At 48.5% G+C, this 21,112-nt stretch overlaps 1 protein-coding gene across 2 annotated transcripts in view; it reads right to left on the reverse strand.

Annotated features, from left to right (window-relative positions):
* The window catches only part of TXLNG (taxilin gamma), a 230,039-nt gene that overhangs the window by 112,833 nt on the left and 96,094 nt on the right, over nucleotides 1-21,112 (reverse strand). For both annotated transcript variants that reach the window (XM_063953939.1, XM_063953940.1), the window contains exon 3: nucleotides 4,964-5,055. In XM_063953939.1, coding sequence (XP_063810009.1) covers nucleotides 4,964-5,055 — 92 coding nt within the window. The remainder of the gene's footprint in view (nucleotides 1-4,963; nucleotides 5,056-21,112) is intronic.

Below are 21,112 nucleotides of genomic sequence, written 5' to 3' on the forward strand. Positions count from 1 at the left end.
GAATGGGCATTAAATCCAGAAGTGTTTCACATGTTGGTCCAGAGGTGGGGTTACCCTCGAGTGGACCTGATGGCATCTCGCCACAATCACCGCACGCCCCAGTATGTGTCCAGAACGCGAGATCATAAGGCAGTGGCGGTGGATGCTCTCACAATCGCGTGGCCGTACAGCCTCGTGTACCTGTTTCCACCGTTTCCGCTGCTCCCTGTTGCTAAAACTAATCAAAAGAGAGTCCGCCACAGTCATACTAGTGGCGCCTCATTGGCCTCGGAGAGCTTGGTTCTCGGATCTCCGCGGTCTACTCGCAGACGATCCTTGGCGGTTCCCACTACGTCCGGACCTGTTACAACAGGGTCCGTTTCTTTACCCCGATTTAGCGCGGCTGTGTTTGACGGGGTGGCTGTTGAGACCGCCCTCTTAAGAAGAGAGGGCATTCCAGAATCGGGTATACCAACCATGTTACGTGCTAGGAAGCCAGTTACGACAGCTCATTATTACAGAATTTGGCGTGCCTATATAGGTTGGTGTGAAGATCGGAAGGTTCAGACATCATCTTTCAGGTTATCCCGTCTTTTGTTATTTCTACAGACGGGGTTAGATGGAGGACTGCGTTTATCTACACTAAAGGTGCAGGTCTCTGCTTTGTCAATTTACTTTCAAAGACAATTGGCTCTATTGCCGTATGTACACCCTTTTCTGCAAGGTGTCCTCAGAGTACAGCCTCCATTCATTCCACCTACAGCGCCATGGGACTTGAATCTGGTTTTAGATTCCTTACAGTCTTCATATTTTGAACCCTTACAACAAGTGGATATTAAGTTTCTCACTTGGAAAACAATTTTTCTACTAGCCTTAGCTTCGGCAAGGCGTGTTTCAGATTTGGGTGCCTTGTCATGCAAGCCACCGTATTTGGTGTTTCATGATGACAGAGCGGAACTTCGGACGAATCCCGCTTTCTTACCAAAGGTAGTGTCGTCTTTTCACATCAATCAACCAATAGTAGTTCCTGTGTTAACGGGAAATTCTGGAACTTTGGATGTGGTACGCGCATTACGCATTTATGTATCCCGAACGTCTACAGTTCGCAAGACGAATACGTTGTTTTTTCTCTATGATGCTGCCAAGATGGGTTGGCCAGCTTCTAAGCAGACCTTATCCAGATGGATAAAACTGACCATACGTCAGGCTTACCTTCATGCTAGGTTACAGCCGCCTACATCAGTAACAGCTCATTCCACAAGTTCTGTGGGAACTTCATGGGCAGCTGGTCGTGGGGCTTCTACGACGCAGCTTTGCCGTGCGGCTACATGGTCATCAGTGCACACGTTTGTGCGCTTTTACAAGTTTGATACGTTTGCGGCATCAGCATCTAGCTTTGGCCATCTACTGTTACAGGTGCCAAACTGCTCTCCCACCCACGGGGGAAGCTTTGGTACGTCCCAAGAGTACTCCAGTGACCCCTAGTGGATGAAAAAGAAAATAGGATTTTGGTACTTACCAGGTAAATCCTTTTCTTTGAATCCATAGGGGGCACTGGACGCCCACCCAGAGCAGTTATACCTGGTTTGTGGTAAGTTCAGTGGATCTTATGGTAACACATTCTCACCGACTGGTTCAAAGTTTCAAGTTCTATCAGTTATAGTGCCAACTGTTTAGTTGTCAGTCATGTTATGTGTCAAGTTTATTGTTGTCCGTTATGTTATATGTAATTCTCCATTGTAAACCTCTCTATAGCTCCTGTTCGGCTCAGTAAAAAACACTGAGGTACTCTGGGATATGGAGGGGAGGAGAGTTCTAAATTTGAATATTCAGTGCCTTGTTCCTGTGGAAGCCGTCCATATTCCAAGAGTACTCCAGTGCCCCCTATGGATTCAAAGAAAAGGATTTACCTGGTAAGTACCAAAATCCTATTATCAGGAGATCGTCCAAGTACGGGATAATTGTGACACCCTGCTTGCGCAGGAGAACCATCATTTCTGCCATTACCTTGGTGAAAATTCTCGGGTCCGTGGAAAGCCCAAACGGCAACGTCTGAAATTGGTAATGACAATCCTGCACAGCGAATCTCAGGAACGCCTGATGAGGAGGGTATTTGGGGACATGAAGGTATGCATCCTTATGTCTAATGACACCATAAAATCCACCCCCGTCCAGACTGGAGATCACTGCTCGGAGAGATTCCATCTTGAATTTGAATCTCCTCAAATACAGGTTTAGGGATTTTAGGTTCAGAATCGGTCTGACCGAGCCGTCTGGCTTCGGGACCACGAATAGAGTTGAATAAAACCCCTTTCCCTGTTGTAACCGGGGAACCATGATAATCACTTGCTGTTGACACAGCTTTTGTATTGCCGCTGAAACCTTTGTTCTCTCTGGGAGAGAAGCTGGTAAGGCCGATTTGAAAAATCGGTGTGGAGGCACGTCTTCGAACTCCAGATTGTACCCTTGGGTCACAATTCCTAACACCCAAGGATCCAGGTCCGACTGAACCCAGACCTGGCTGAAGAGCCGAAGACGTGCCCCTACCGGTGCGGACTCCCGCAGGGGAGCCCCAGCGTCATGCGGTGGATTTGGCAGAAGCCGGAGAGGACTTTTGCTCCTGGGAACTAGCCGTAGCTGGTGGTCTCTTCCCTCTTCCTCTACCTCTGGCGAGGAAAGATGATCCACGCCCCTTTCTGAATTTAGGAGACCGAAAGGACTGCATCTGGTATTGAGGCGTTTTCTTTTGCTGTGGGGGAACAAAAGGCAAAAAAGACGACTTACCCGCAGTAGCTGTGAAAACCAGGTCCGCGAGGCCATCCCCAAACAAAACTTCACCTTTGTAAGGCAAAGCCTCCATAAGTCTCTTGGAGTCAGCATCACCAGTCCATTGACAGGTCCACAGTGACCTCCTAGCTGAAATTGCCCTTGATCCCAAGAGTCCAATATCTCTCGCAGCCTCCCTTAGGTATAACGCTGGGTCTTTGATGTGACCCAAAGTTAACAGAACAGTATCCCTGTCGAGGGTGTCCATGTCAGATGACAAGTTATCTGCCCAACCTGCAATTGCGCTACTCACCCATGCCGACGCAACTGCCGGTCTGAGGAGGGCTCCCGTAGTCGCATAATTTTATTTTAAAGTGGTTTCCTGCTTGCGGTCCGCAGGATCCTTTAGGGTCGCCGGGGACGGTAGGGCCACTTTTTTGGATAACCACTTCAAGGCTTTATCCACCGAGGGTGATGATTCCCACCGTAACCTGTCCTGTGAGGGGAAAGGATACGCCATAATAATTCTCTTGGGAATCTGCAGCCTCTTGTCTGGAGTTTCCCAAGCATTTTCAAATAGAGCGTTCAGTTCATGAGATGGGGGAAACGTTACCTCACGTTTCTTCTCCTTAAACATACAGACCCTTGTATCAGGGACAGAGGGGTCCTCTGTGATATGTAATACATCTTTTATTGCTATAATCATGTATTGAATACTCTTGGCCACCCTTGGGTGTAACCTTGCATCATCATAGTCGACACTAGAGTCGGAATCCGTGTCAGTGTCTGCTATCTGGGTAAAGGGACGTTTCTGGGACTCCGATGTGTTCTGTGACACAGTAATATCCATGGACTGTCTCCATGCTTGATTCTGAGACTCAGATTTGTCCAACCTTTTATGTAATAAAGCCACACTTGCATTCAAAACATTCCACATGTCTACCCAATCAGCAGTCTGCGGTGCCGACGGAGTCATTACCACATTCTGCTCCGCTTCCTCCCTCGAAGAGCCTTCCGCCTCAGACATGTCGACACACACGTACTGACACCCCCAAACACACTGAATTATAGGGGACAGACCCACAATGAGGTCCTTTGGAGAGACCGAGGGAGTTTTTGCCAGCTCACACCCAGCGCCGCCAGAGTCTGAAATATTAACAATACCTCAGACCTGTAAGCGCTTTTATATATAAATATATATCAAATCAGCACCAAATTATTGTGCACCCCCCCCCCTCGTTTTGCACCCCGTTACTGGTGTATAGCAGGGCAGGGTCCGGGAGCAGCGTCTCTGCAGCAAGCGGTGGTTAGAGCCGAGGGAAGAAGCCCCGCCCCCTTGATGGCGGGCTTTGGACCCGCTATTATTTATACTGGCGGAGGTTTGTATACCATGCCTGTGCAGTGTATATACTATGCCAGTCTAGTATCTGGGGTAAATTTTGCTGCCCAGGGCGCCCCCCCTGTGCCCTTGTAGTGGCGTGTGTGTGTGTGTGTGTGTGTGTGTGTGTGTGTGTGTGTGTGTGTGTGTGTGTGTGTGCAATGGCGCGCAGCGCGGTACCTCACGAAGATCTGACGTCTTCTGCCGCCTCTGAAGTCTTCTTGCTTCCTATACTCACCCGGCTTCTATCTTCCGGCTCTGTGAGGACGGCGCGGCTCCGGGAACGAACAGCTAGACGACACCAGTGTTCAGACCCTCTGGAGCTAATGGTGTCCAGTAGCCTAAGAAGCAGAGCCCATCAGTCTAGGAAAGTGGGTCTGCTTGTCTCCCCTCAGTCCCACGAAGCAGGGAGCCTGTTGCCAGCAGTGCTCCCTGAAAATAAAAAACCTAACAAAGTCTATTTTCTAGAGAAACTCAGTAGAGCTCCCCTAGTGTGTGACCAGTCTCCTCTGGGCACAGGATCTAACTAGAGTCTGGAGGAGGGGCATAGAGGGAGGAGCCAGTTCACGCCCATTTAAAGTCTTAAAATGCCCATGTCTCCTGCGGAGCCCGTCTATAACCCATGGTCCTTAGAGTCCCCAGCATCCTCCAGGACGTAAGAGAATATATATATATATATATATATATATATATAAATATATATATTTTGAGAGAGAGAGAGAGAGAGAGAGAGAGAGAGAGAGAGAGAGAGAGAGAGAGAGATCTCATTACAAACAACCACAGCATTTAATATTTATTCAATATGGAATATAAAACACTTCTACACCATAGCATACATACAAGATCTGCATATTTCTTGCACAGTGCTGCCAACTTTTCTTCTGGAGTCCTTAGTGTGTTCAAAGCCTCCATCAAAAGCAGCACTTCTTTACCTGTGGGGTAAATGACCAAAAAAAAAAAAAAAAAAGCCTGTCAGTGCTGTAACAGTATATGAAATGGGATCACATTTAAAAAAAATTGCTACATGATCCTAGAATATCATACAGGTGTCATTCACCTAGCATTTTTAGTTCACATGGCTTCAGAGGCTCTGCCACAGGTATCAATGATTGTTTTCTTCCCGATTTTGCGTGTTATTCGCATCGTAAATTACAAAGCAATTGGTATAAAGCAGGGCTCAACAAATCCTAGCGGCCAAGTCACCATGGCCCCTAGATTTTGCTGCCTGGCTACCAGGTTATGTGGGGGGGGGGGGGGGGGGGAGCAGGTTCTAGTCAGCCCCAGCAGAGAATTGTGAGTGCGCCTGTATTGCGGCAGCCATTTCATGCACAGGAGTGCATATGCAGAGTGCCCGTCCCAGCCTGCGCTGCCTGCCATGCCTGTCCGACCCAGCCTGACTGCCGTCTCCAAACTCCTGAACACAGCTCTACGGTAGGTATTTGTGTGGTCAGGTATTGCGGCTTCGGAGGGGGAAGTAAGATGGCCATGGGGTTGGATGTTAAAATGGGAGTTGTGTTAAAATGGGAGCGGATTAACCAGGGGTGTGGGGGAGGTTTAGCTGCTTATTAATGTGGCAGCACATTGGGTTGGGGGGGAGATAGGTTGTTGTTTGTGTGGGGGCAACTGCATACCAATGTGGTCACGATACGAATAAGACGCATATTTTGAGAGTCTCTGGCAGGATGCCTACCACGGCTAAATCAAAGTCCACAACATTCCAAATGGGGCTATTTGTTGTGATTTCAGCAGAGGTGTATGTGGACACATCTGTATTATCATTAACCTTATTTATATGGCACCACAAGGGTTCTGCAGCAACTAACAAAGGGCCTACTTCAGACTGGATCGCTGCAGCGATTGCAGTCTGAAGCCCTTTGCGGAGTGCGCCCGCGCAGCCCGGGAGCCCAGTGAGATGCTAAAAGCATCTTAGGCCTGTGATTGCCTCTGCCTGATTGACAGGCAGAGGTGGTTGCGGGGCGGGAGGGGGCGTGCCAACAGCGTTAGAACGCCGTTGGCGGGGTCCGTATAAATTTAGCACCTCTACAATCAGACCTAAATTACCCCCAAAGTACATAAACAAATTAGCAAAACAGGAAAACTGCGACTTACAGTACAATACAATGCAGGACAGGTACATGGTGAATAAACATTGCCGCATCAGTGGACAGGCATCAGGGTGGCCGAAGCAGAGTGCTAGATGCCGTTGTAGGGAGTATGGAGTAGATGATAGACTAAATAAGGGAAGGAAAAGAGCATGAGGGCAGAAGGGCCTGCTCATGAGAGCTTACATTATAAAGGGGAGGGGTAGACATACAGGGGTGACGCAGATGGGGGAGAACTTTAAGCATGGGATCGAGGGTTAAGTTGAGAGGGGGCTGGTTATGATGAGGTGGGGCTTGAGAGCCTGTTTAAAGTTTTGTAGAGGCAAAGTCTGATAGGGAGCAGCATGTCATAGCCTTTGAATTAAGCAAATGTTCTATATTAACCATTATACATGAACAGTAAATTAGAAAAGGACATGCTCCTAATAACTGGAAAGTGTTTCCGCCAAGAAAAAAAATAAGATTTTAAACCTACCGGTAAATCTTTTTCTCCTAGTCCGTAGAGGATGGGGACTCCGTAAGGACCATGGGGGATATAGACGGCTCCACAGGAGACATGGACACTGTAAAGGTGGGTACACACTATTAGATATATCTGCAGATCAATTGATCTGCAGATATATCTATGTACGGATCGGGCAGTGTGCTGTGCATACACACAGCCCGATCCGTCGGGGGACTGACGTTATGAACTGGGCGGGCGGGCGCTCGCGACCGCCCAGTTCACCGGTCAATCACCACCGGCCGCCGCAGCATGTGTACGGGCGGTCGGACGACCGCCCCGTACACACACAGCGACGGGCCAATATATCGTTAGATATATTGGCTGTCGGCTGTGCTGCGCGGCCGACGCAATACGTCTGTGAACGACGGAGTTCACAGACGTATCGCCCGTACACACTGGCCGACGGTCCCGCGATGTATCGGCCGTTCAAGAGAACGGCAGATACATCGACCAGTGTGTACGGGCCTTAAGACTTTAGAATGGGTGTGCACTGGCTCCTCCCTCTATGCCCCTCCTCCAGACCTCAGTTAGGACTGTGCCTAGAGGAGACAGACAGTACGAGGAAAGGATTTTTGTTAATCTAAGGGCGAGATACATACCAGCCCACACCATACATACCGTACAACATGGTATATAATAAACCAGTTAACAACATGAACAAAACAGTATCAGCCAGAGACTGACCATAACTGTAACATACCCTTATGTATGCAATAACTATATACAAGCCTTGCAGAATTTTTCCGCACTGGGACGGGCGCCCAGCATCCTCTACGGACTAGGAGAAAAAGATTTACCGGTAGGTTTAAAATCTTATTTTCTCTTACGTCCTAGAGGATGCTGGGGACTCCAAAAGGACCATGGGGATCATACCAAAGCTCCAGACCAGGCGGGAGAGTGCGGATGACTCTGCAGCACCGATAGAGCAAACATGAGGTCCTCATCAGCCAGGGTATCAAACTTGTAGAATTTTGCAAAAGTGTCTGAACCCGACCAAGCAGCTGCTCGGCAAAGCTGTAATGCCGAGACGCCTCGGGCAGCCGCCCAAGAAGCGCCCACCTTCCTAGTGGAATGGGCCTTAACCGAATTTGGAACCGGCAGTCCAGCCGTAGAATGAGCCTGCTGAATCGTGTTACAGATCCAGCGAGCAAAGGTCTGCTTATACGCAGGAGCGCCAACCTTGTTGGCCACATACCGGAGAAACAGTGCTTCTGTTTTCCTAACCCTAGCCGTTCTGGCCACATAAATCTTTAAGGCCCTGAGTACATCAAGAGACTTGGAATCCTCCCAAGCACCCGTAGCCACAGGCACCACAATAGTTAGGTTTATATGAAATGACGAAACCACCTTAGGAAGAAAATGAGGACAAGTTCTCAACTCTGCTCGATCCGCATGGAAAGTCAGATAGGGGCTCTTGTGAGACAAAGCCGCCAATTCGGACACCCGCCTTGCAGATGCCAAGGCCAATAACACGAGCACTCTCCAAGTGAGAAACTTCAATTCAACCGTTTGAAGAGGTTCAAACCAGTGTAATTTAAGGAACTGTAACACCACGTTAAGGTCCCACCGGAGGCACAAAAGGAGGTTGGATGTGCAACACTCCCTGGGAGAGAAGCCAATTCTTTCTGAAAGAATATAGATAAGGGCGAAATCTGGAACACACAGGGCCCCTGTAGTAACAGGTCCTCCCTGAGAGGAAGAGGCCACGGATCTTCTGAGGGCATTTCCTGAAGATCTGAATACCAGGCCCTTCGAGGCCAATCTGGAACAACGAGTATTGTCTGCACTCTTGTTCGTCTTATGCTTCTCAATATCTTTGAGATGAGAGGAAGTGGAGGGAACACATAGACCGACTGAAACACCCACGGTGTCACCAGGTCGTCCACTGCCACTGCCTGAGGGTCCCTTGACCTGGAACAACACATCCGAAGCTTTCTGTTGAGGCGTGACGCCATCATGTCTATTTAAGGAAGTCCCCAACCACTTGTCACCTCTGCAAAGACTTCTTGATGAAGTCCCTACTCTCCTGGATGGAGATCGTATCTGCTGAGGAAGTCTGCTTCCCAGTTGTCTACTCCCGGAATGAAGACCGCTGATAGAGCGCTTACATGATTTTCCGCCCAGCGAAGAATCCTGGTGGCTGCTGCGATTGCTGCTTTACTCCTTGTCCCACCCTGGCGGTTTACATGCGCCACAGCTGTGATGATGTCTGACTGTATCAGAACCGGTAGGTTGCGAAGAAGATTCTCCGCCTGTCGCAGGCCGTTGTATATGGCTCTTAATTTCAGCACATTGATGTGTAGACAAGCCTCTTGGCTTGACCATATTCCCTGAAATTTTTTTCCTTGTGCGACTGCTCCCCATCCTCGGAGGCTCGCGTCCGTGGTCACAAGAACCCAATCTTGAATGCCGAACCTGCGACCCTCTAGAAGGCGAGTACTCTGGAGCCACCACAGGAGAGAGACCCTGGCCCTGGGGGACAGGGTTATCTTCCGAAGCATCCAAGATGGGACCCTGACCACTTGTCCAGAAGGTCCCACTGAAAAGTCCTTGCATGGAACCTGCCGAACCGAATGGCCTCGTAGGCCGCCACCATCTTTCCCAATACTCGAGTGCAGTGATGAACTGACACTCTTTTTGGCTTTAACAGGTCCTTGACCATGTTCTGGAGTTCCTGGGCTTTTTCCATTGGGAGAAAAACCCCTTGTTCTTCCGTGTCCGGAATCATGCCCAAAAATTACAGTTGAGTTGTCGGAACAAACTGCGACTTTGGTAGATTTAGAATCCAGCCGTGCTGTCGTAGTACTCTCAGGGAGAGAGACACGCTTTTTAATAACTGTTCCCTTGAACTCGCTTTTAATCAGGAGATCGTCCATGTATGGGATAATTGTGACGCCTTGCGTGCGCAGGAGCACCATCATTTTCGCCATTACCTTGGTGAAAATCCTCGGGGCCGTGGAAAGCCCAAACGGCAACTTCTGAAACTGGTAATGACAATCCTGTACAGCAAATCTCAGGTACGCCTGATGAGGATATATGGGAACATGAAGGTATGCATCCTTTATGTCTAGTGACGTCCTAAAATCCCCCGCCCTTCCAGGCTGGAGATCACTGCCCTGAGAGATTCCATCTTAAAATTTGAACCTCCTCAATATAGGTTTAGGGATTTTAGATTCAGAATTGGTCTGACCGAGCCATCCGGCTTCGGGACCTCAAACAGGGTTGAATCAAACCCTTTCCCCTGTTGCACTAGGGGAACCTTGATAATCACTTGCTGTTGACACAGCTTTAGTATGGCAGCCAAAACTATTTCCCTCTCTGGGGAAGAAGTTGGCAAGGCAGATTTGAAAAATCGGTGTGGAGGCACATCTTCGAACTCCAGATTGTAGTTTTGGGATACAATTTAGACCACCCAAGGATCCAAATCCGACTGAACCCAGACTTGGCTGAAGAGTCGAAGACGTGCCCCTACCGGTGCTGACTCCCGTAGCGGAGCCCCAGTGTCATGCAATGGATTTGGTAGAGGCCGGGGATGATTTTTGTTCCCGTGAACTAGCCGTAGCCGGTGTTCTTTTCCCTCTTCCTCTGGCGAGGAAAGAAGAGCCACACCCCCTTCTGAATTTATGCGACCGAAAGGACTGCATCTGGTAATGAGGTGTTTTCTTTTGCTGTGGGGGAACTTAAGGCAAAAAAAGAATACTTACCCGCGGTAGCTGTGGAAACCAGGTCCGCGAGGCCATCCCCAAATAAAAGTTCACCCTTGTAAGGCAAAGCCTCCATATGCCTCTTTGAGTCAGCATCCCCTGTCCATTGACGAGTCCACAGGGACCTTCTAGCAGAAACTGCCATGGCATTAGCTCGAACCCAAAAGCCCAATATCTCTCGCAGCCTTTCTCATATATAACGCTGCATCCTTGATGTGACCTAAGGTCAACACAATACTATCTTTGTCTAGGGTGTCAATGTCAGATGACAAGCTATCCGCCCAAGCTGCTACCCGGTGACGGTAGTGCTACCTTTTTGGACAAGCGCGTTAAGGCCTTGTCCACTATGGGCGAGGATTCCCACCGTAACCTGTCCGTTAAGGGGAAAGGATACGCCATAATAATTCTCTTGGGAACCTGCAGTCTCGTGTCAGGAGTCTCCCAAGCTTATTCAAATAAAGCGTTCAGCTCATGAGATGGGGGAAAAGTTACCTCAGGTTTCTTTTCTTTAAACCTGCAGACCCTCGTGTCAGGGACAGAGGGGTCCTCTGTGATATGCAAAACCTCTTTTATTGCAATAAACATATATTGAATACCCTTGGGTGCCACCTCGCCTCATCATAGTCGACACTGGAGTCTGAATCCGTGTCGGTATCAGTGTCTGCTATCTGGGTAAAGGGACGTTTATGGGACCCTGAGGGGTCCTGTGACACAGTAAAAGCCATGGGTTGATTCCGAGCATTGTCTTTGGACTCCTTTGTCCAATCTTTTATGTAATAAAGCCACATTAGCATTCAAAACATTTCACATGTCCACCCAATCAGGTGTCGGCTGTGCCGACCGAGACACCACCACCATCTGCTCTGCTTCCTCCCTAGATGAGCCTTCCGCTTCAGACATGTCGACACACGTACTGACACCCCCACACACACTGGGATAACTGAAATATGGGGACTGACCCACAATAAGGTCCTTTGGAGAGACAGAGAGAGAGTATGCCAGCACACACCCAGTGCCACAATATACTGAAACCAAAGTCCCAGCCTAAATAGCGCCTTACAAATATACAATTTTGCACCAAATAATGTGCCCCCCCCCCTCGTTGTTGCTGTGTTCAGCAGGGGAGAGTCCGGGAGCAGCTTCTCTGCAGCATGCTGTGGAGAAAATGGCGCTGGTTAGTGCTGGAGGATCAAGACCCGCCCCCTCGACGGCAGGCTTCGGTCCCGCTCATTTATTTATACTGCCTCCGCAGTATCTAAGAATGCTGCCAGTTTCATTTGAGGTGATTATTGCTGCCCAGGGCACCCCCCCTGCGCCCTGCACCCATGCTGTGCCTTGTGTGTGTGGGAGCAACGGCGCGCAGCGCGACCGCTGCGCGGTACCTCAGTGAAGATCTGAAGTCTTCTGCCGCCTTTGAAGTCTTCTTGCTTCATATACTTACCCGGCTTCTGTCTTCCGGCTCTGTGAGGAGGACGGCGGCGCGGCTCTGGGACAAACCGCAAGGACGACACCTGTGTTCCGACCCTCTGGAGCTAATGGTGTCCAGTAGCCTAAGAAGCAGAGCCTATCAGTAAAGTAGGTCTGCTTCTCTCCCCTCAGTCCCACGAAGCAGGGAGCCTGTTGCCAGCAGTGCTCCCTAAAAATAAAAAACCTAACAAAAGTCTTTTCAGAGAAACTCAGTAGAGCTCCCCTGCAGTGCATCCAGTCTCCTCTGGGCACAGGATCTAACTGAGGTCTGGAGGAGGGGCATAGAGGGAGGAGCCAGTGCACACCCATTCTAAAGTCTTACAGTGCCCATGTCTCCTGTGGAGCCGTCTATACCCCCATGGTCCTTAGGGAGTCCCCAGCATCCTCTAGGACGTAAGAGAAATACGCAACAATAGTAAACAGTAAAGGTCCATACACACAAGGAGAGATTCGGACTATGCCCGAGTCTCACTATGCGACATGGACCGTGGTCGGTATCGCAGGCAAAGATGACTGTGCTTGTGATACTGATTTTGGCTAAGTGACAATTTTGACTTTTACACTAGTGTCAAAATTGACTTGCCTACACAGACTACTTTTGCTTGCAATGCTGATCCCGCGGGACCGCGCATCGGCATCACAAGCTGTATACAGATGGTGCAATATGCAATAACTTTCCTTACGATTTTGATTATATAATCAAAATCGTAAGAAAAGTTAAGTGCATATAGCACCATGTGTACACACCTTAAGGATACATACTCATAGGACATATGTCTGCCAGATATACATAATTTTTAGACATTATACTGCAGATTATTAATTGTCAGTGCAAAGAGGAGGTCCATGACTACCGACTGACCCCACCCCTACCAAAAAACAAATACAAAGCAGTAATAAGTATCACTCCAATTAGACGTCTCTACAATTCTCACAGTAGACACCAGACAGATCAAGAAACAGGATCCAGTGATCACGCTGTGAAAGAAAAAATAAAATAAAATTGTGGGTCCCAGGGACCCCTCACTTTAGAAAATTAGGGTACTGCTCCACTCTTTCTGGATCCCATCTCATACTATGAGGGCGGGGGGTGGGAAGGGGGCTAGTGGCAAGCAGTGCCGGGAATAGGTAGGGGGAAAGGGTAGATAGCAGCTGGGGCAGTACTGGGTGGCAAGGAGGGGGATAGGGGAAAACTGCTGTGGGTATGAAAAAGGAAAGGGTAGATGGGTATTGGGGGCAATGAGGGGGCTATCAGCAGGCAGTGCTGGTGTTAGGGAGGGGGTAAGGGTAGATAGCAGCTACTAGGTTTAAAAGTGGGCACCATAAAAGGGGAAGAGGGGTGGGTTTTCTGGAAAAGTGGGTGTGGCCTCGCAACAAGGGGCGATAGGTGGTAAGGTCTGGTAGGTAACAGCGTGAGTGTACGGGGGACACATCTGGTAGGTGATGGGGTCTGTCCAAAACTACTGCACCCCAACTGCGGAGAGTGATATCCGTAGTCAGAACCCAGTTGCAAATCCTGGCAGGCCAATGCTGCAAAAACGAAGTAAGGGATGTGAAACAAATTTAATTTTGTATCTGTGAGACAAGATTTCAAACCCTGCCTCGGGACATCTTTGAACCCAAATATCCTTGAGCTATAAAAGGCGAGCCCACAGGTTGGGATGGCAGCCAGTCATGTCACCGGCTTATTAGTGGGCTTAGCATCCTGTCAATGGCCAAGACCAGATGAACGACCTTTGGGCCGAGCCCCTCGAGGTGCGAACGAGACTCCTAAGTCAGTCCTCGAAATGGTCCCAGTATAACACCTACCGCTGTGTAGATGGATTTCAAGGTTGTCTCCACTTACATTTAGAGCTATCAGTCGTATTTTTGGAGGAGAGCCTAGAAACCAAGGGGTCTCCCATTTGACCCTATTAGCCACTGGAAAAGGGTAAGTGGAACAAAACCGCTTGGACATCTGGAACTTTTGTCAGGAGTTTTCCAAGCAACTGACACCCGTTTGCCAAACTCCCGTAACTTGGGAAAAGGTAACTGCCAGTCTTTGTTTCTTACCAAAGAAATGCATCCTGAGACTCCGTAGTCTCCGAGACCTTCAGGACCTGACAGACTGAGAGGATGACAACCTATATTCCTTGAGACCTTGAATCTGGTTTGTGTTGAAAAAAAAAGCTTCTGATTCCAACTCACCTTCCTCATCATGGGAAGATAGATCAGCATCCAAATGGGCAGTCTGAAGAACTGCCGGCAGGAGTCTCTTCTTAACAAGACACTGGGCAGGAATGTCAGACAGCTTAGAAGAATATCCCATAAGCTGCACTAGTCCCTCTACGAAACGGGCCAATCCCTGAGCCCATGCCTTCTTAATTGTCTGAGAAGATGGGTGGGACCCAGAAGAAGGTCCTTCCCCCTTTGCAAACTCCCAAACTCAACGAGAGGTTGCCAATTCTGGATTTAGGCCCACCATGGCAGTGCTCAAGGAGGCTACCTAAGGTGGAGTAGCAGACTGGGTCGGTGGATCCCCAATCAGAGCCTGAACCTCTGACTCGCAAGAGTCACATAGGGACACAGCATCAGTGCGTGCCTGAGTAAATTTAGAGTTACACTTGTTGCAGGTTAATGGCTTCTAAAAAGCTTTTGTAGCCTTGCGTGCAGAGACAGGGCACACAACACAGACAGTAAAAATGCTCAGAAACTAACTCACATGCAAAACAACCCACACAGAGATAACACACAGAATATAAACTAATAGGGGGAAGAGGAGCCACAAACCCTCCAACAAAACAATTTCCCCACATTCAGCAGAAGAGTCACCCAACAGTATACTCACACCCCTCGTAGTAGGTCTTTGTGCAGGAGGTTGAATCTGCACTCCAGAGACTGTGGAGATCAGTAGTGCTGGAGGACAGGCAAGTAAAGTATAACCAGCATTGCACAGCACTAAGATGGCACTACCCATATGTTTGAGTGCGTGCCAGGGACCGAGAGCAGTATAAGGAGTAAGGGAGCCTTGGCAAATAAGACTACCTTCTTAATTATAAGTCCCACCCAGACAGCATTTACTGTGGCTCATGCAGCCATAGCTCACTACGGTATGTGCTGCTAAGCTCTGCCCCCGCACCACCGCTAGCCCCGGGCCTCAACTTAAACATGCCGGAAGCAGTGACTGTTATTAGTGCGGGCAATAGGGATTGGCAGAGGTATAGCAGTGGTGGGTCAGCATACCTAACACTACACTTAGGGCAGACACTAACCGCATCTCCCGCTGCCCCCTGCTAGCAAGAATACCAACTGATGCCTTGCCAGCCGTTGAGAGCAGTATGCCATGAAGACCCAAGCTGCAGTAAGCTGTGGCGGGTTCCCCAGATAAAGATGTCCTGCGGGCCAAGGACCCGGACACCAGCTTAAGGAAACAGCGGCAGATCCATCTAACGGCTTTCCCCAGCGCAGGTAGAAAGGAGAAGCAAGCTGTCTGCCTGTCCTCAGGCTTGTTAAAGAACGGGCACATTTCTAAAAACTTGGGCTGATGAGGCACGAGTCCATTGAAATACAGTACCCTATAGCGCAAGAACTACTCTACTGTACACTGTATGGGCAATGCTGTACATGCATATCATTACGCTATTTAAAATATACTGCGGCAATAAGGTCCCGCAGACAAACCAATAAATAAAAATAGTTTATACAGACGCAAACGAACGTGTTAAAGCAATGGTCCATTGACATTAGTTTTATGTGAGCTATTAAATTAAAATGGACTTAATATCTCTGGTTCTGGGGGTCCAATCGGCTCAGACGATTAGCTACCAGAGGATACAGACCTCAATGTTCTGTGACCCCCCCCCCCCCCCCCACCCACCCCACACAAGGCTAACGGCAAGCGTCAGAACCCATGGTGTATCTGAATTAACGGGCCCATTATAGTCTATGGGAAAATGGGTCCACTTTGCACCCCGATATCGCTGGTTCTGGGTGTCCCAGAGACTCGATACTGGTACCATACGAAAGAAGATAATCTTGGCTTTCAGTGCAGACTGGCCACTAGTTTATGTGACACAGCAAAGCGAAACGGCAAGCAACCGTTTGTCTGGTCCCCTCCAATTGTCCGACCAGCTTGCACGGGGTGCAGGGTTTCTGGCTACATAGAAAACACTGTACAGAGACGCTAAGCACAGTGTTTTGGCATCCAGGAACTTAGGGAGGTGCTTTTACCTCTCCCCATTATACTTATAAAGATAACACTTGCCACTGTAAGCCTTTAGAGCAGAGGACGTTACAAGCAGCCTCGAGTCTCTGGGACACCCAGAACCTGAGATATCGGGGCGCAAAGTGGACCCATTTTCACATAGACTATAATGGGCCCGTTAATTCAGACCCACCATGAGTTCCAGCGCTTGCCGTTAGCCTTGGGGGGGGGGGGGGGAGGAGAGGAGTCACAGAAACTTGGGGACGGTATCCTTTGGTAGCTAATCATCTCCCCTTCCATACCTACCCAGTTCTGAGCCGATTGGACCCCCAGAATCAGAGATACTAAGCTTTAAGCCCATTTTAATTTCATTTAATAGCTCACATAAACCTAACGTCAATGGACCACTGCTTTAACACGTTCGTTTGCGTCCGTATACACTTTTTATTTTTTTTTATTTTTTTTTGGGGGGGGGGGGTCCCCGACAGAGAAGGAATAATTTCGACAGAGTCTCTGAACTCACCACCTCCCCCTCACCGGAGAGACTGATCTTCTCAAACAAAGTGGCCAACACAGTATGTAGATGAAGGGCTGATACTACAGTCGCTTTGGTTGGGGGAAAGGACTAGAGAGAGCCAGAGTGAATGTAGCTTAAACAGTACAGTGCTACGGATTTGCATGTCAGACACCCCGACAGTTAGTTATAAAAACAGATCTTTTCCTGTGTGCATAATTCTATTGAATGTAAGGTTCTTAAACATATGAATGTTATAAAAAAATATAAAAAAAATTATAAAGTGTCAAGAAGAGAAAAAAAACCAACAAAAAACAAAAAGGCATTCCCACTTTGGGAATCAAACCCAGGACTCAGAGCATGGGGTGCAGGCCACTTCACCGCTTGGCCACGACGCCTGGTGATAGAGACACAAGCTCATGTGTAAATGTAAACAATGATCCCTTCCCATGGGTTTTGCTGTATTAGCTACGAGACTTGGACACTCCCATACAGTACTGTATGCCTAACGTCAATGGACCATTGCTTTAACACGTTCGTTTGCATCTGTATATACTATTTTTATTTATTGATTAGTCTACGGGACATGGACACTCACTTAACCAGTCAATGGACCATTGCTTTAACACATTCGCTTGCACCTGTATATACTAATTTTATTGATTGGATTGGTTTATTGTTTTTTTTTTTTTTAAATTGACTCTCTCCGTCTGACCATTGGTCTGTGTGTACAGTATACAGTAACATTACAGTAGTCACTGACCATTTGCCAGAGCTTGTAGATCAACTATTCGCTCTACAGTACTGGATTAGTGGAGCATTAGCCACCCAGTGGTGAAGATGTGTATTGCATTCTGCGTATGTAGTCATGCCTCAACGCACCTCTCCGTACAACTGAACAACCTGAGCTATTGCTTAGGCGTGACTAATGCTCCGTTTAGGCGGAGAAACAGCAACGATGAGGGAGGTTCCTTCTGTACATAAACACCTAAGTGTCTTAAAGATGAAGGCATTGCCAATGTAAAGACTGTTCACTCCATAATTCTGGCCCAAAATGGAACTTTACTTCATGCTAAAGTATCTGGAGCTGCATTTTCTAGTCCAGTGAGCCCAATCTGGGAAATCTGAATATCTGCAATGGGCTGGACATCAAAAATCTAACATTGCTCATCCCTCATTGCTTAAGTAAAGGACTGAGCTAAAAGACTTAAGACCTAATTCAGACCTGATCACTCGCTAGGGTTTTTTTGCACTGCTGCAAACAGATAGTCGCCACCCATAGGGGAGTATATTTTCGCTTTGCAAGTGTGCGAACGCATGTGTAGCAGAGCTTTACGAACAGATCTTGTAGAGTCTCTGAATAGTCCAGTACTTACTCAGCCGCTGCGATCACGTCAGCCTGTCCGGGACCGGAATTGACATCAGGAACCCTCCCTACAAACGCTTGGACACGCCTGTGTTTTTCCAACCACTCCCAGAAAACGGTCAGTTACCACCCACAAAAAGCTTCTTCCTGTCAATCCCCTTGCGAAAGCCCGTGCAAATGGATTCTTCGCACAAACCCATCGCTGAGCAGCGATCCGCTTTGTACCTGTGCGACGCACCTGCGCATTGCAGTGTATACGCATGCGCAGTTCTGACCTAATCACAGCGCTGCAAAAAACGCTAGCTAGCGATCAGGTCCGAATTGCCCCTTTAGCCCAAACAGGTTCTCCCACCACCTTTGGGGTAACCTCTGAAGGCCCGCAATTCACAAAATCTCCTCACAAGCAGAGCAACAGGCACTAGAAATTGACTAGTAGGGGAGTCCTAGTAAACGGCCTACTCCTTCACAGCCACTTAAACAAAGTGAGATATTATTTAAAAGAGAGGAGCTTTAAAACTTTAAAATTGAACTAAAGTGTCAGCACCTGAATCCTTAACATAACCCAATAGTGGCAGTGTTCCCTATAGCGCTGAGGGAGATAATGTACAATTTGGTGGCAGTCTAAGTACACTATATGCTAAAATAAGAATTTACTTACCGATAATTCTATTTCTCGTAGTCCGTAGTGGATGCTGGGGACTCCGTAAGGACCATGGGGAATAGCGGCTCCGCAGGAGACTGGGCACAAAAGTAAAGCTTTAGAACTACCTGGTGTGCACTGGCTCCTCCCCCTATGACCCTCCTCCAAGCCTCAGTTAGGATACTGTGCCCGGATGAGCGTACACAATAAGGAAGGATTTTGAATCCCTGGTAAGACTCATACCAGCCACACCAATCACACCATATAACTTGTGATCTAAACCCAGTTAACAGCATGATAACAGAGGAGCCTCTAGAAAAGATGGCTCACTACAGCAATAACCCGATTTTTTGGTAACAATAACTATGTACCAGTATTGCAGACAATCCGCACTTGGGATGGGCGCCCAGCATCCACTACGGACTACGAGAAATAGAATTATCGGTAAGTAAATTCTTATTTTCTCTAACGTCCTAAGTGGATGCTGGGGACTCCGTAAGGACCATGGGGATTATACCAAAGCTCCCAAACGGGCGGGAGAGTGCGGATGACTCTGCAGCACCAAATGAGAGAACTCCAGGTCCTCCTCAGCCAGGGTATCAAATTTGTAGAATTTTACAAACGTATTTGCCCCTGACCAAGTAGCTGCTCGGCAAAGTTGTAAAGCCGAGACCCCTCGGGCAGCCGCCCAAGATGAGCCCACCTTCCTTGTGGAATGGGCTTTTACAGATTTTGGCTGTGGCAGGCCTGCCACAGAATGTGCAAGCTGAATTGTACTACAAATCCAACGAGCAATAGTCTGCTTAGAAGCAGGAGCACCCAGCTTGTTGGGTGCATACAGAATAAACAACGAGTCAGATTTTCTGACTCCAGCCGTCCTGGAAACCTATATTTCCAGGGCTCTGACCACGTCTAGCAACTTGGAGTCCTCCAAGTCCCTAGTAGCCGCAGGCACCACAATAGGTTGATTCAGGTGAAACGCTGAAAACCACCTTAGGGAGAAACTGAGGACAAGTCCTCAATTCCCCCTGTCCGAATGGAAAATCAGATGAGGGCTTTTACAGGATAAAGCCGCCAATTCTGACACGCACCTGGCCCAGGCCAGGGCCAACAGCATGACCACTTTCCATGTGAGATATTTTAACTCCACATATTTAAGTGGTTCAAACCAATGTGACTTTTGGAACCCAAAAACTACATTTAGATCTCAAGGTGCCACTGGAGGCACAAAAGGAGGCTGTATATACAGTACCCCTTTCACAAACGTCTGAACTTCAGGGACTGAAGCTAGTTCTTTTTGGAAGAAAATTGACAGGGCCGAAATTTGAACCTTAATGGACCCCCATTTCAGGCCCATAGACACTCCTGTTTGCAGGAAATGTAGGAATCGACCTGGTTGAAAATTCCTCCGTCGGGGCCTTACTGTCCTCGCACCACCCAACATATTTTCGCCAAATGCGGTGATAATGTTTTGCGGTTATATCTTTCCTGGCTTTGATCAGGATAGGGATGACTTCATCCGGAATGCCTTTTTCCTTCAGGATCCGGCGTTCAACCGCCCTGCCGTTAAACGCAGCCGCGGTAAGTCTTGGAACAGACAGGGTCCTTGCTGGAGCAGGTCCCTTCTTAGAGGTAGAGGCCCCGGATCCTCCGTGAGCATCTCTTGAAGTTCCGGTTACCAAGTCCTTCTTGGCCAATCCGGAGCCACGAATATAGTGCTTACTCCTCTCCATCTTATAATTCTCAGTACTTTGGTTATGAGAGGCAGAGGAGGGAACACATACACTGACTGGTACACCCACTGTGTTACCAGAGCGTCTACAGCTATTGCCTGAGGGTCCCTTGACCTGGCGCAATACTTGTCGAGTTTTATAAACATGTGGAAGACTTCTGGGTGAAGTCCCCACTCTCCCGGGTGGAGGTCGTGCCACTCCCGGAATGAATACTGCTGACAGTGCTATCACATGATTTTCCGCCCAGCGAAGAATCCTTGCAGCTTCTGCCATTGCCCTTCTGCTTCTTGTGTCACCCTGTCTGTTTACGTGGGTGACTGCCGTGATGTTGTCCGAATGGATCAACTCCGGGTGACCTTGAAGCAGAGGTCTTGCTGAGCTTAGAGCATTGTAAATGGCCCTTAGCTTCAGGATATTTATGTGAAGTGATGTCTCCAGGCTTGACCATAAGCTCTGGAAATTCCTTCCCTGTGTGACTGCTCCCCAGCCTCGCAGGCTGGCATCCATGGTCACCAGGACCCAGTCCTGAATGTGCGGCCCTCTAGAAGATGAGCACTCTGCAACCACCACAGGAGAGACACCCTTGTGCTTGGTGACAGGGTTATCCGCTGATGCATCTAAAGATGCGACCCAGACCATTTGTCCAGCAGGTCCCACTGGAAAGTTCTTGCGTGGAATCTGCCGCATGGGATTGCTTCGTAGGAAGCCACCATTTTTCCCAGAATCATTTCATTGATGTACTGAGAATTGGCTCGGTTATAGGAGGTTCCCGACT

This window comes from Pseudophryne corroboree, chromosome 2 (genome assembly GCF_028390025.1).
Source record: "Pseudophryne corroboree isolate aPseCor3 chromosome 2, aPseCor3.hap2, whole genome shotgun sequence".
NCBI classification, from domain to species: Eukaryota; Metazoa; Chordata; class Amphibia; order Anura; family Myobatrachidae; genus Pseudophryne; species Pseudophryne corroboree.